We start from the raw sequence: 12745 nt of genomic DNA, 5'->3' as shown, positions 1-12745 counted from the left end.
TGAAGGCAATGTCTCAGCAACAAGTTCTGTAACGAATTCCTCATTTTCCAGTTTCCTGATATCCCCTGCATGTACTCTGTTTTCTGATCGCCTGTGTAAGCGGACTCTCTTTCATCCTTGAAATGTTCAGTCTTCATAACAAGACCTACGACATTAAAGTTTTGCAATTCTTTTCATAGACTAGATAATCATGATGGTCATATAGCCTGCCAGATGATGCTTGCTTTACAACTAAAATTCTGTAACTTTTCTCAAAATGTAAGCAAATAAAGAAATTCAGTGTTAAATAATGAATGAAAAAATAGTAAGCACATCCTCCTCAAAAAGTCCCAACAACAGCCGTAGGAAAGAACTTTTAGGGAACAAATTTGATACTTCCACACCAAATAAATGTCCAAACTAGAATGAAAAGAAATACACAACCTTAACATACAAAATAGAACCATGCGTGACTCCAATACATTATAGCAAACGTTGTGGAACACCTGAAAATAGCAGTGTCTAAATTCCATCTGCTTCCCCCTCTGGAGTCGTGTGTTCTGGAGAATTGCTAAGCTTTACCATCTCTCCCTCAATAAATACTTTCAGAAACATGGGTTAAAAATGAGCAACTTCTCCATGAGCTCGGATGAAGTATACAGAACATCAACATAAATTGGACAAACACTATACTCACAATGCCCCTTTTGCTACTCTTGCCATGAGTCAAGTACGTGATTTTCCATAGAGGTTGGCATAGACGACCTTTGTCCGATGTACGAGTACCATGCTTAAAACAACTGCTATAATGCAGATACCAGACATTATCATAGAAGTGAGAAAGAAGCATATGGAACCTTCACATTTTGGAGGGTCATCCACACTAAGCATGCCAGAGAAAATTGATCCCATGTTCTGCTGCTGGTGATGGTGGTGATGAGCTTGTTTCTCCGCTTCACGATCATAGATACTGCTAGCAATGACACCAGAAAACACTAGTGAACCTGTAGGATTTGCAAGATTGATAAAATTGTATAAAGCCCCAAAGTTCTTCAAGCCAAACAACTCAGAGGCAGCAGCTGGCACAATTGCCCAGTGGGCTCCATAACCAAGCCCAATCAATAGAGTACCAATGTACAGTGACCCGGGCCATCCCATAGCAAAGAATAAGTGTCCAAGTGCCATTGTAACTTGGGCCACTGCCATGGCCACTGGCCGTGGGTAAGCATAGTCCCTACTCAACAAATATCACAAGATCGGATAAGAAAAATGAGCACAAACCAAAATCAAAACCAAATCTGGAAACCCAATGGAAATGAAGCAAGTTTATACCTGACTATCATCTCAGAGAAGTAACCTCCACCAATTCGACCAAGAAAATTCCAAATGCTGATCATGGATACAAATATATGTGTATTATCATATCCTAAAGACTGGCTCATCTGTCCCAAATTATCAATCACTGTCAAACCAGATCCAGAACCCAATAGAAGTGAGAAAAAGATAAGCCAAAAGTCCGCCTTAATCAAAGCCTGCATCAGGGTAAAGTCCTCCCCTCTACGTGGCCCCCTCCTCCTCTTGACCCTCACAGCTCCTTCTGCAGCTGCTTGGAACAGTTTTGCTTGCAAATGGGCAATTCGTTTTTGCCTTTCTGATGCTGGAAGCAAGTCTACTTCCTTAGGCTTCTCATCTTCCAACTCACTAAATATAACCTCAGTTGCATCCTGTTCGGACTTGCCAGGTTCTTCTTTCTGTGGCTCTGTTAGAAGAGCCTCTAGTTCAGGAGCTTTTGGCTCTGAGGGAAAACTCAATGACACAGGAATCACAATTGGTACCAAAACGAGGACAAACAAAATTGCTGTAAAAATTGTGACCACTGTGTGGCTTAAGTCAACTAGGTCTTGAAGAAGCATGACCCCCATCAAATAAGCAGCCAAAACGAGGCAGACACCATAGATGAATGTGAAACTTAAGTCATCAGTTGGCCGGACTTGTCTGTGACCTCCAACAGGTCTAACAATGAACATTAGAGCAAAAACTACCATTGTTGGACCCACTGCAACCATGAATACGAGGGATGCGTGATCAGGGGAATGGATCATGGTATATATCTGCGTCAGAATGGCGCCACTCAACCCAGAAAAGCCTTTTAATATTCCAACCACGGGCCCCCGGCTCTTTGGGAAATTTTGCACACAGGAAACCAGATCCACCGTATTGAAGTAGGTCTCACCATTTGTTCCCACAAATATAAGAATGCATATCTGCATACTGATATCCATTAACAATTTAACCACAGCAAGAAGGGATGCAAGATTAAAAAGTATCCTAAGTTATCTCTGATTAGAGCACATGACTCTAAAAATCAAACTTCTATATAATTGTCTCAAATTTCAATATTGTAATAGATGTTCATCATCCAACTGCATTGCAGACTCCATCATTATAACATATATATGTCGTCTATGCAATAATAGAAACAGACATCTAGACACAAGGATCAGATTTTTTTTCTTTTTTGGATTGCATTTTTGTGGGTGAGCTACACATGTAATAATCAACCCTCTACAAGTTGTCAAATTTAGCATATTACTTTTAAGGATCCATCTGACCAGCTTAAATCTAAAATTGTCTAGAATACAAAGTTTCAGAAGCTTTTTGGTGCATGACTCAGATGATAACTACAGCTCAGCCAATTATTAATGCCCATAGGAAGACAAGTTGGAACTGCATAATAAATTGCATTAGGAGTTAGTCTAGTGTATTAGGAAATACAAAACAAAAGGAACAAATATCTGACTCCAGAACTGTAATGAGAAAAAACGAGGATAGAACCGTTTCAAAGGTAAAATGTGATTCATGTATTTGCAAAGCCAAACTTTTCAACCACATTGTTGAAAGTTTTGAAGATCTATTGATTTATGACAAACCCCAAGGGAGTATTGGAGCCCAGTAGAACAACTAATTCCGACATCTGAAATCAGTCAGAATCACCTTCGCCCTTAGACTGTTGGATATCTAAAGCATAAACATCTGCCAAACCTATTTATTAACCATCTTCAATATAATTTCTTATTTCATGCACAGAAGGATGATGCTGTTTCACCAGCAGAAATGCAAATCTCGACTCAAATGGAAAGGACTAACTATGATAGAAAGCAAAATCAGAGAAATAAAATAAAATAGAAACCCCCTACTCTAATTTGGACCGTTAATCAAATTTCACAAATACAACCAAAGAATCGTCTAATCCAAAAAAGATTGAATATAAAAAATAATAAAATTAACTCCTTTGCTCAATCAAGGACAATACAATAAAACAGCCCACCATCAGTCGCAGGACTCCGGACGTTAAAATCCAGAAACTATGCCGAAAGGTTGAGAATAAAAATTATTCTTGCAAGAGATTATCCGATTTACAAATTAAATTGAGGACTGCTCTAATCAAACAAACAAAAAAAAAAGATTGAACTATGCTCCGGAAATCTATAAAGGAAGAAAGAAAACAAGGTCTCCAGTTTATGTGATCATTTTCACTTGGTTTGAGATACCCAGTACATCTTCCAAAGTATAACAAAAAGACCCAGATCATTATGAGTAACTAAAAGAAAACCAGACAAAATAAAAAAACTGACATCAAACAAAAACCAAAAGAAAGAAGAAACAAAAAAGCACAGCTACTTTAGGCGATGGTTCACGTGAAATGGAAAGGGGAGAGGAAAGGGAAAAGTATTTGATAAGCGATACTCACAGCCCACAAGGGCAGAGTTGGAACTCGATGAGTGATAATCAACCAAACCCACCCATACCCAATTAAATTCTGCAAAGCACCAATGAGCAGAGCAACCCACAGAGGCAAAATCTCACACAAGCTCCCAATCCAAAACCCAACACTGTCTCCGATATCCTTAGCCACACCCAACCTTGCAATCTGCCTCTGATTATAGTTGAGTGAGCTCTTAATCACCGGCGATAAACTCCCAAACAAGTACCCAATTCCGGCACACGACTGTATCCACATTGCGGCCACAAACACCAGCCATCTGTTGTTAAAAAACGCTCTAAACCTCTCTGGTAGTCGAATCATCTCATCAAAACAAGCTGTTCCCCTGTTTGCTAAACTTTCTCAAGTGGGCTTAGAGATCTGAGAAGCTCAAAGACCCAAAGAATTGGATATTTTTATAGAAGCTTTTTTATCACTTATAAAAAAGAAGAGGTGGGGCGAAAGGCTGCGAGAGGAGTGATGACAGTGCTGAGTTGGTGGTGAATGTGGAGGAGCATCGTCGCCTATATCCTATACGAAGCTGGAGAAGATGAAAACTCCCATGGTGTTTCCCTCTAGCTACCGAAATGCCAATGTTGATAAATTGACTTTTCCACAGTGAAGTCCCCTCCACTCATTACGTGTTCAAACACTAAAGACTACTTTTACGAATTCAATGGTGGTAAAGAAGTGGTATCTTAACTGAATTAATAACTTAATTGACTTAATAATTTAATTTAAATTATTAAAAAAAATTAAATATATTTTAAAAATAACTTTTAACTTTGAAATTATTTTGAAACTAAATCTTTTACCAAAAATATTGAGATGTCCTCCTTATTTGTAAGTTTCTGTTGCTAGGAGGCTGAAAATTTCAACATATGTCATCTTTGCATTGAAGTATAATTGTTATACACTTCCCTTTTATAAATGTGACTTCCTATCTTACCTCGAAGCCGATGTATAAAAATTATAAAATTAATTACAAAATTTTCAAGCATCCTATGAAAAAAAATTTCATTATCTTGTGAATATATAGATTCATAAAAATCAAGTATTTTTTAGGAAAATCCAACTCAACCCCTTTCTCATAATTGACAAAGCTACCTTAAAACTTCCAAAATCTTCAGGATTATAAGATCGACTCATATCTTCTAATCAAATAACGCAATATCCCTGAAAAATGAATTCATTGGATATATTCAATTAATGAAAGATTCAAATTAAATTTTGATAGCTCAAAAATAAAGAATAAAAATACTTTAAAATGGGTTATTAGAGACTCTAATGGTACTATAAAAATAGTTACAACTTACAAGTAGTCATAAAAGTAATGTTTTAATAATTATTATGGAATGTATGACTTTAAGAAATGACATGTTAGAGATTTAAATATTTATGATTGTCATTATATTTATAGGGAAACAAATATAATAGCAGATTGTTTAGTTATGAAAGGTATTTGTAATTTAGAATCAATTATTTGCTAATCAAATTTTTTTAAAGATGTTATAAAGCTAGTTTTGATTGTGGTTCATCTTTCAATCAAATTTATAGGCATTCTACATTGTAGTTTCTTTCATCAAATAAAATAAATAAATAAATAATTTTAAGTAATAGATAAAATCAATTAACTTATTCTTAAATCTACATCTTTAATTTAATTTTTTACTCTCATTTGCCCTAATTACCTACTTACCTCCACAATCTCATTTGCTTTTTCCCCACCTCCACTATTACTCAACCTGCTTTGCCTAATTAAAAGTAAAAATTAAGTAATAAATTTTAAATTAATAATTTAAGTATAATTTAATTTAAAAATAAATTTAAATTATTAAGTAATAAGTTTAAGTTTTATAAAACCGAAGCATTATCTACTTTTTTAGTAGACCAAATCAGCTTCTATCTATGATATGTTATTCAGTTTCATTTTTTATCTCAAAAATAAAATTTAGTTTTTCTTTTAGCTTTTTTTTTTCTATTTTAAACATATCATGGTTAAATTTTAAAATCCAAAAATAAATAATTTTAAAAAAATATATTTTTTCTATAAAATTCTTTCAAGTAGTCAGAACTATAATTCATATTCATTAAAAAAATAAAATATATTTTAATTTTGATAAGTATAATTCAAAATCTATTTTGTAAAAATTTAAATTATTTCCATATAATTCAAAAGTAGAAATATATGATTATAATCACATGATTGCACGTATGAGTAATAAAAAGGAAAAACAAAAATTACAAAGTGAAATAAGAAGAAAAAAGAAAAATTAGAATGTACGAAGAAAATAGAATTTCATTAGAGGTATCTCTCTTTTATAGGAGTCATATATACATCAAGATCATCCACAAGTTTCGATAAAATCTCATATTTTATAACAACAATAATTTTGTCCAATAATTATTCCTCATTTTATGTCAAATCTTGCTCCGTTTAACAAGCTGGAGATTAGCATTTAACAACCTAGAGATTAGCATTTTCCTGCTCATAAATGTTTAAATAATTTTTCTTTTTAAAACATTTTGATTGAAAATAAATAAGGGATCAAGTGTTCAAAAATATTCTTTTTAAAACATTTTGATTAAAAATAAATAAGGGATCAAGTGTTCAAAAATGTTTCTAAAAAATAAAAAGGTTTTTAGGAATAATTTTTTAAAAATAAGAAAAGTTCTTAAAGAACTTATTCTCAGAACAAATTTTCAAAATTTATTTTTTATTAAAAATTATCATATATTTTATGTGAAACCAAGGTTTGGTTAATCTTGATTATAACAAAACAAGGTTTAGAACTAATGATTATATTTCAAGTGTGATTAGGCAAGACGATTTCCAAAGTGGCAATCACAAAGACAAATCAAGTCAAGGAGAAATCATAAAGAAGAAGATCGCCTCAAAGAGAAGTGTTTTTCAAGACCTAAGTTTCATAAGATCTCTTTGTAAGGTTGTTGGTGCACTAGAACTTTCATACATTTCATTTTTTATTCATGCATCAAAATCATTCAAGAGTAATATTGTTTTAAATATCTTAAGAATTGAATAATTTCATGTTTTCAACTAAAACCTTATGTTAAATATTTCTCAAACTTGTTTTAAAAGGTTTTAAGTTGAAAAAGGTTGGATGTTGAGCCAAAAAATGGCTCAACCGGTCAACCGGTTGTGCTAGTTCGATCGAGGACCGGTTGAAAGAGACCAAAAAGTTTCTCTCTCTCCTAGTGGTCTTCTCTTCCCGATCGAGGATCGGTCGAGGTTCGACTGAGGCCCAACGGTCACCTGCCAAGCATTTAATGCTAACGGCTAGTCAACCGGTCAACCCCTAGCTCGACCGATCAAACCCCCAAACGGCTAGTTTGGTTTTTCTCTTCTATAAAAAGGCTCCAATCTTCATTGTTTAAGAAGCTTAACCTTCCCAAATCTTTCTTAATTATATTTGAGCATTGGAAGTGTATTTTTTAGTGCACCATTATTTCAAAACTTGCATATCTTTAGTGCACCATTCAATCCTAGTTTTTTTTGTATCATTTGATCCTAAAGTTCTTGTGTTAGGATTTTTGTAAGATCATTCATTTGTTTGAGAGGAAGTTTCTCAAGTGTAGGGTATCTCCCTCTCCCCCTCTAAGATGATTATTATAGGTTGGATTAGCCTAATATTTCTAACATTTTAAAATTCCCTTAATTTTTTTATTTTTTTTAATGAGGGTTTTTTATCTTAGTTTTTTTTTTTTTTTTTTAATGAGGGTTTTTTATCTTAGGTTTTTTAAATAGAATAGAAATATTAAAATAAATAATATGCAGGCAAGATAAAAATAAGTTTAATTTTATCCAATTAATATTTTATTTTTCCTTTTCACTATATTTGCTTTAGAGGAAATACCAAAAGGAAACACATTCCAACACGTCTAGTACAAAATACAATTATTTCCATTTTTCTTGTCCACTCAAATGTGCTGTCCACTTCAATCCTATTCCTAACTCTATCATCTTGGAGATGTTCTATATTTTTTTTACAAATTTATTCTAATTATTTGCGTCACCCATTCCGGGATATATATCTATTCCCAACCTCCAATGAAATGAAACAAAAACAAAAAATATATATAAAATAATAATAATAATTTAAAGTTAACAAATTATTTTTATTTCTTACTTCAAACTTATTTTTCTTATTTAATTATTTTATAAAAAAATTTAAATAACTTAAACATATATAAATTTTTATTAATTTTAATTATATTTATATTTCTTTTATATTTTTTATGATAAATCAAATATAATAAAATTATTTTTAAAAATATTTTTTGAAACCAAATATAGGCAATAGCTATGTTATTACACCCTAACAAAATGCCATATACGATTTTAAATATATAGCATAAAAAAATTTCAAAAATTTTACATTCATAACAAACTGTTAATATATGTATTAATAATGTTTTATTATTTATTAAAATTTCATATAAAATTATACCTTAGATTTTAAAATTTTTAAAGAAATATCGTGGTTAAATTTTTTATTTATTTAAATATATCTTAAATTATTGGTGGCCAGGCATCCTAGAGCGCATCCTGCCACTATCAATGTGATCGGTCACATCATTTTGGATAAGAAGAGGATTTGCGACTGGGAAAAATATCCGCCGGCTTGTAGCCCTGAAGGATGTTTATGCACGGCTCCTAATACCAAAATAATTATAAGACACAGACCAATCATATGCGACTCAATCAGCATAATCGTCGGGAAATATTTACTATTTTTTATTTTTTAAAATTAAAAATCTTTGTATAAAAATAAAATATTTTATATATATAAAAAAGGATTTATCTTATGTTTTCTAAAATCACTTTAAAATTTTTTTAAATTTGAGATAATAATTTTTTTAAGATCTTATTTTTTTGAAATAATTTTCATTTAAAAAAATATAAAATCTATAAATTCTTATATATTATATAAAATTTATTATTATTTTTAAATTTTAAAAACACAAAATATAAAGTGTATTTAAAGGTAATCTTAACTTCTATATCTTATATTTTTATCTCTAATAGGGAGTATATTTCAATTTAATTAACAATTCAGGTCTAAATAATGAAAATTACTATCTTGCCCATGGTTTCTAGTTACTTGAAATATACTTAATCGATAATGAGTTCATGCATTATCATGGGGTAAAGTGGATAATAAATACATGTAATCGTTAGAGAATTTTTGTGAAATCTAAAGTTTATTTTAATTTAAGAAAAAAAAAGGGAAAGAGTTAAATTAGTGTTTGTTTTTTTCATTTAAAATCTAAATAGCCCTAAATTTGAATTGAATCTAAATTAAATTAAATTTCATTAAATGTTTAGACTAACAGTATTACTAATATTGTAAATGCATTGCATTTCAACTATGGATAACAATTAGAAAATGATAAATAGATATTTTTAAATCAAACTCAAGAAGGTTCATCATGTGAATTAATCGTTTGAGTTTTCACTTCTTCTTTTATTTTTTTCAATCTTTTCAACAAACAAGAAAATAGACATACAATAATGGATGCACAAATACTGACCCAATAAAATAGTCGATACAACTCACATGCCAATAAGTCAACATCCCTAATTAAAATTTATATGATATTTCAACTACTCAAAAACCGTTTTCACATATCCATTAATATCAAAACATATTTTTAAAATTTGAAAACTAAAATATAAAGACATATCCATTAAGGTTTACATAGTTATTACATAATCCTAAGAAGATTAAAAAATTGGTTTTAGTTAAAAATTAATTAACAAACATGTTTTTAAAATTTAAAAACTAACATCCTAAAGACGATTTTTATAGTAGTTCTACAATACTCACCTATGTTTACCCTCAAACTCCTTTCAAGTGAGGGACTACTAGTTCAAGGCTTTCAATCTAAATTTTTAAGTCTTCTAATCCAAGTTTTCAAATCTTACACTTAAAGTCAATGATTCCAATGGATACATACAAGTATGTTCAAATTGAATCTTTAATTTAAAGCTTCGACATTCAACCTTACTCAAATTAATAAAGGTTTAACAACACTCAACCTAGCACAATAAATACTTAAATATAAAAGAAGTTAAGATGAATAAATAGACGTACAAAGAGTTGAATACTTTGAACGAGAGAAAAATGTTAGATAAGGAATTCAATGCAAGTGTTCTCATCTCAATAAATACTTAAAAGGTAATTGTTTGTCATTTTCGAAGTTCGATTGATAAAGGTTAACCTAGATTGGGAATGCAAGTTCAAACAAAAATTTTTGCACCTTGGGTCGGACCTTGACTAGGAAAGGGCAATCGATTCAACTAGTTCCCAATCTATTGAATTGATTCAAGTCCCATAGATTGGTTGGATCAAATAAGGCTAAAAGTCTATCTTTTCAACCTTAAACCTTTCTAACATTTGAGAATTATTATTACCTAAAATCTTTTCACTTCAAATCTCTATAAAAAAAAATTAAAATTTAAAAAATAAACACAATGATAAAAGTATTAATCGAGAAAATTTGAAATTAATAATGAACAAATGTATTTTCATAAAATCTTAAAGATGTCATCAAAATTAACCCTTCCCAAGGTCCATGCATTTTTACTAAGTCAATATTTTTTTTTTCTCCTTCCTATTACTTTTTGACCATCTAATTCTCTTACATATTTTCTCCGGCAGTGCTTAAAACCCCAAATAATGAAATGATAAATTTCCTTTTTCCACAAGATTTGTTTAAGACAAAAAATAAAAAATAAAAAATCCAAAGCAAACAAATTCGAACACCACTAGTCCAAAGTATAATAATTTCCATTTTTCCTTCCACGCAAACGGGCAGTTAGCAACTTCAAATTCTCTTCCTAACGGTCTAATCTTGGAGATGTTCCATGCCCTTTCTAAAATTACTCCCAAAGTTCCGATTGACGGTTGTCTTCCACGTTTAATTATACTATTGATGAATTTTTTCATAATTTAGAATTATTCATATAAAAAAATATTGAAAAAATAAAAAATATTTTACCGATATTGCCCATTATGATATACACTTTTTAAATATAGCATAAAAAAATCCAAAAATTTTCGATTCTTAATAAATCATGAATTCAAAATAATGGGGTATAGTCATGTACATTTCAATTTATTAAATAATAAAATTTAATAATATACCATATTATTTTTTATAAAATTAATTTTTTTTGTAGTTCATTTGAGACTTTGAAGAGATTAATTAATTTATTTTAAACAAGAAAGATTTTCAGTTGTAATTCTAATTATGTTAACCTAAATGTAATATTTGTTTACTAAAAAAATGATAATGTGTTGATTAAGCTCTTGCAACAAGTAGTCTTTCATTTTGTTTTGGATTTTGCTTCAAATTGAAGTCAAAGTCAGATTTATGATTTTGAAAATGTACTACTAATAAAAATATCATAAAATAAAAAATAACTTCCTATAAATATTAAATTAATATTTCTTTAATAAAATTTATTCAATTTAAAAACTTTTTTTTAAAATTTTACGGAACTGGTTACGTATGAGCTCACAATTAATCAAGTAAATTTCAAAATACTAATCAATACATTGACAACAAGGACACATATCTTTTGAACAAAAGTAGGAACCCTTGAATGTTATGATTGCTGAAAAAATTAATTTAAAATGTGGTAGGTAAGAAAAGAAAAAACCAAATCAAAATCAATATGGAAAACAAGAACGTCTTTTAGACATTCACTTTATCTCTGACATGCATGTTGTTCACATTGTCTTATTATGTGCAGAAACGTCCTCAGCAACAAACAATTGGATATTTCCCAGCCACAAATCCTCTTCTTATCCGAAATGATGTGGGCTCCGATCTTACCAATGTTAAAGATATGTTATTTATAATAGTTGAATATGTAGGATAAAATTTAAATTATTTAAAAAAATATAAAATGATGGCATGGAAAATTGAATCATTAGGAGGATGAATCACAAGGAGAATGGTTTATCTCAAAATTTGAAGGTACACAAATTCACCTTGACCTAAAATAAAGATCATAAAAATGGACGATCTTCTTGTATTTAAAAAGATGAATATAACTATTCTTCTCTATATCGTGCAAAAATTTTCACAAATTATTAAAATGAATATATAAAGTCATAAATAAAAAAAATTAGGATATAAATAATGAGATCTAAAAATATATATATAATATGATGGATGGTTTTGGTAAATATTAAAAAAAAAAATACTTTAGTACTATTAACAAACTTTATGATCATCTCAATAAATATTTTATAGCAATTAGACAATTTTTTTCTCTCTCCTATGATAAAAAGTTTTTGGACGATTTAAGGTAAGATGTCTTTCAAAGACAATTTTTTTCTCTCTCCTAGATCTTTAGGAAAAATACAAATCTTAGAAGGAGACCTTTTTGAAAATATGGTCCTTGAGTGTCTTCACCTGTCATTGTTGATAACTTCATATGGGTCCAGAGAGTCGTCAATTTTTCTCCCACCCCTAGTGGGAGAGAATAGCTAATAGAAGAATTAAAAAGTGATTTGAGTGTGTCCAACAAGAAGGAAAAGCCAAATCCATATGGATGACGCCTGGACTATAAAGAAGATAGGTTTCACTTCACTTTCCAATATATAATAATTAATTTCGGTTCTTATCTATAACCATATATGCTATTCAAACAATGGACATTCTGATGCAAAGTAATGTCAGGATTAATAATTATCTGTTAACATGGACAATGTATAAGTCGATATGTCCGAGTGGTTAAGGAGACAGACTTGAAATCTGTTGGGCTTCGCCCGCGCAGGTTCGAACCCTGCTGTCGACGAAATTAAATATTTTTTATATTAATCTTCTTTAGCCTTTCATAAGATTTTCTCAGGAACCACAGGTCGATATGTCCGAGTGGTTAAGGAGACAGACTTGAAATCTGTTGGGCTTCGCCCGCGCAGGTTCGAACCCTGCTGTCGACGAAATTAAATATTTTTTATATTAATC

The 12745-nt window shown here is 30.4% G+C and overlaps 1 protein-coding gene and 2 non-coding genes across 4 annotated transcripts; 2 read left to right on the top strand and 1 right to left on the bottom strand.

The window, feature by feature from the left end:
• Positions 1 to 353: 353 nt before the first annotated feature.
• LOC100266857 (protein NUCLEAR FUSION DEFECTIVE 4) lies at positions 354 to 4418 on the bottom strand. 2 transcript variants are annotated; one of them, XM_002270773.5, is made up of 3 exons: positions 3731 to 4418; positions 1312 to 2243; positions 354 to 1213 (listed from the first exon to the last, which is right to left on the bottom strand). In XM_002270773.5, the coding sequence occupies exons 1-3, from the start codon at positions 4064 to 4066 to the stop codon at positions 706 to 708; spliced, it is 1776 nt and encodes a 591-aa protein (XP_002270809.1). In that variant the 5' UTR covers positions 4067 to 4418; the 3' UTR covers positions 354 to 705. The 2 variants fall into 2 exon arrangements, with proteins under 2 accessions (XP_002270809.1, XP_019080572.1); XM_019225027.2 differs by having other exon boundaries at positions 3308 to 4376.
• Positions 4419 to 12493: 8075 nt separating this feature from the next.
• On the top strand, positions 12494 to 12575 carry TRNAS-UGA (transfer RNA serine (anticodon UGA)). The gene has a single exon. It is a non-coding gene; the product is annotated as a tRNA-Ser (tRNA).
• A 63-nt stretch (positions 12576 to 12638) lies between these two features.
• Positions 12639 to 12720, top strand: TRNAS-UGA (transfer RNA serine (anticodon UGA)). The gene has a single exon. It is a non-coding gene; the product is annotated as a tRNA-Ser (tRNA).
• The last annotated feature ends 25 nt before the right edge of the window (positions 12721 to 12745 follow it).

Source organism: Vitis vinifera, chromosome 14, assembly GCF_030704535.1.
Source record: "Vitis vinifera cultivar Pinot Noir 40024 chromosome 14, ASM3070453v1".
Classification (NCBI taxonomy): Eukaryota; Viridiplantae; Streptophyta; class Magnoliopsida; order Vitales; family Vitaceae; genus Vitis; species Vitis vinifera.
The sequence above is the reverse complement of the archived record's forward strand: the minus strand, read 5'-3'. Positions and strand labels throughout refer to the sequence as shown.

Coding starts and splice junctions, on each gene's coding strand:
- LOC100266857 (XM_002270773.5), bottom strand. CDS start 4,066: ATGATTCGACTACCAGAGAGGTTTAGAGCGTTTTTTAACAACAGATGG. Junction 2,244..3,730: donor CAACTCTGCCCTTGTGGGCT/GTGAGTATCGCT, acceptor ATCAGTATGCAG/ATATGCATTCTTATATTTGT. Junction 1,214..1,311: donor TTCTCTGAGATGATAGTCAG/GTATAAACTTGC, acceptor TTTGTTGAGTAG/GGACTATGCTTACCCACGGC.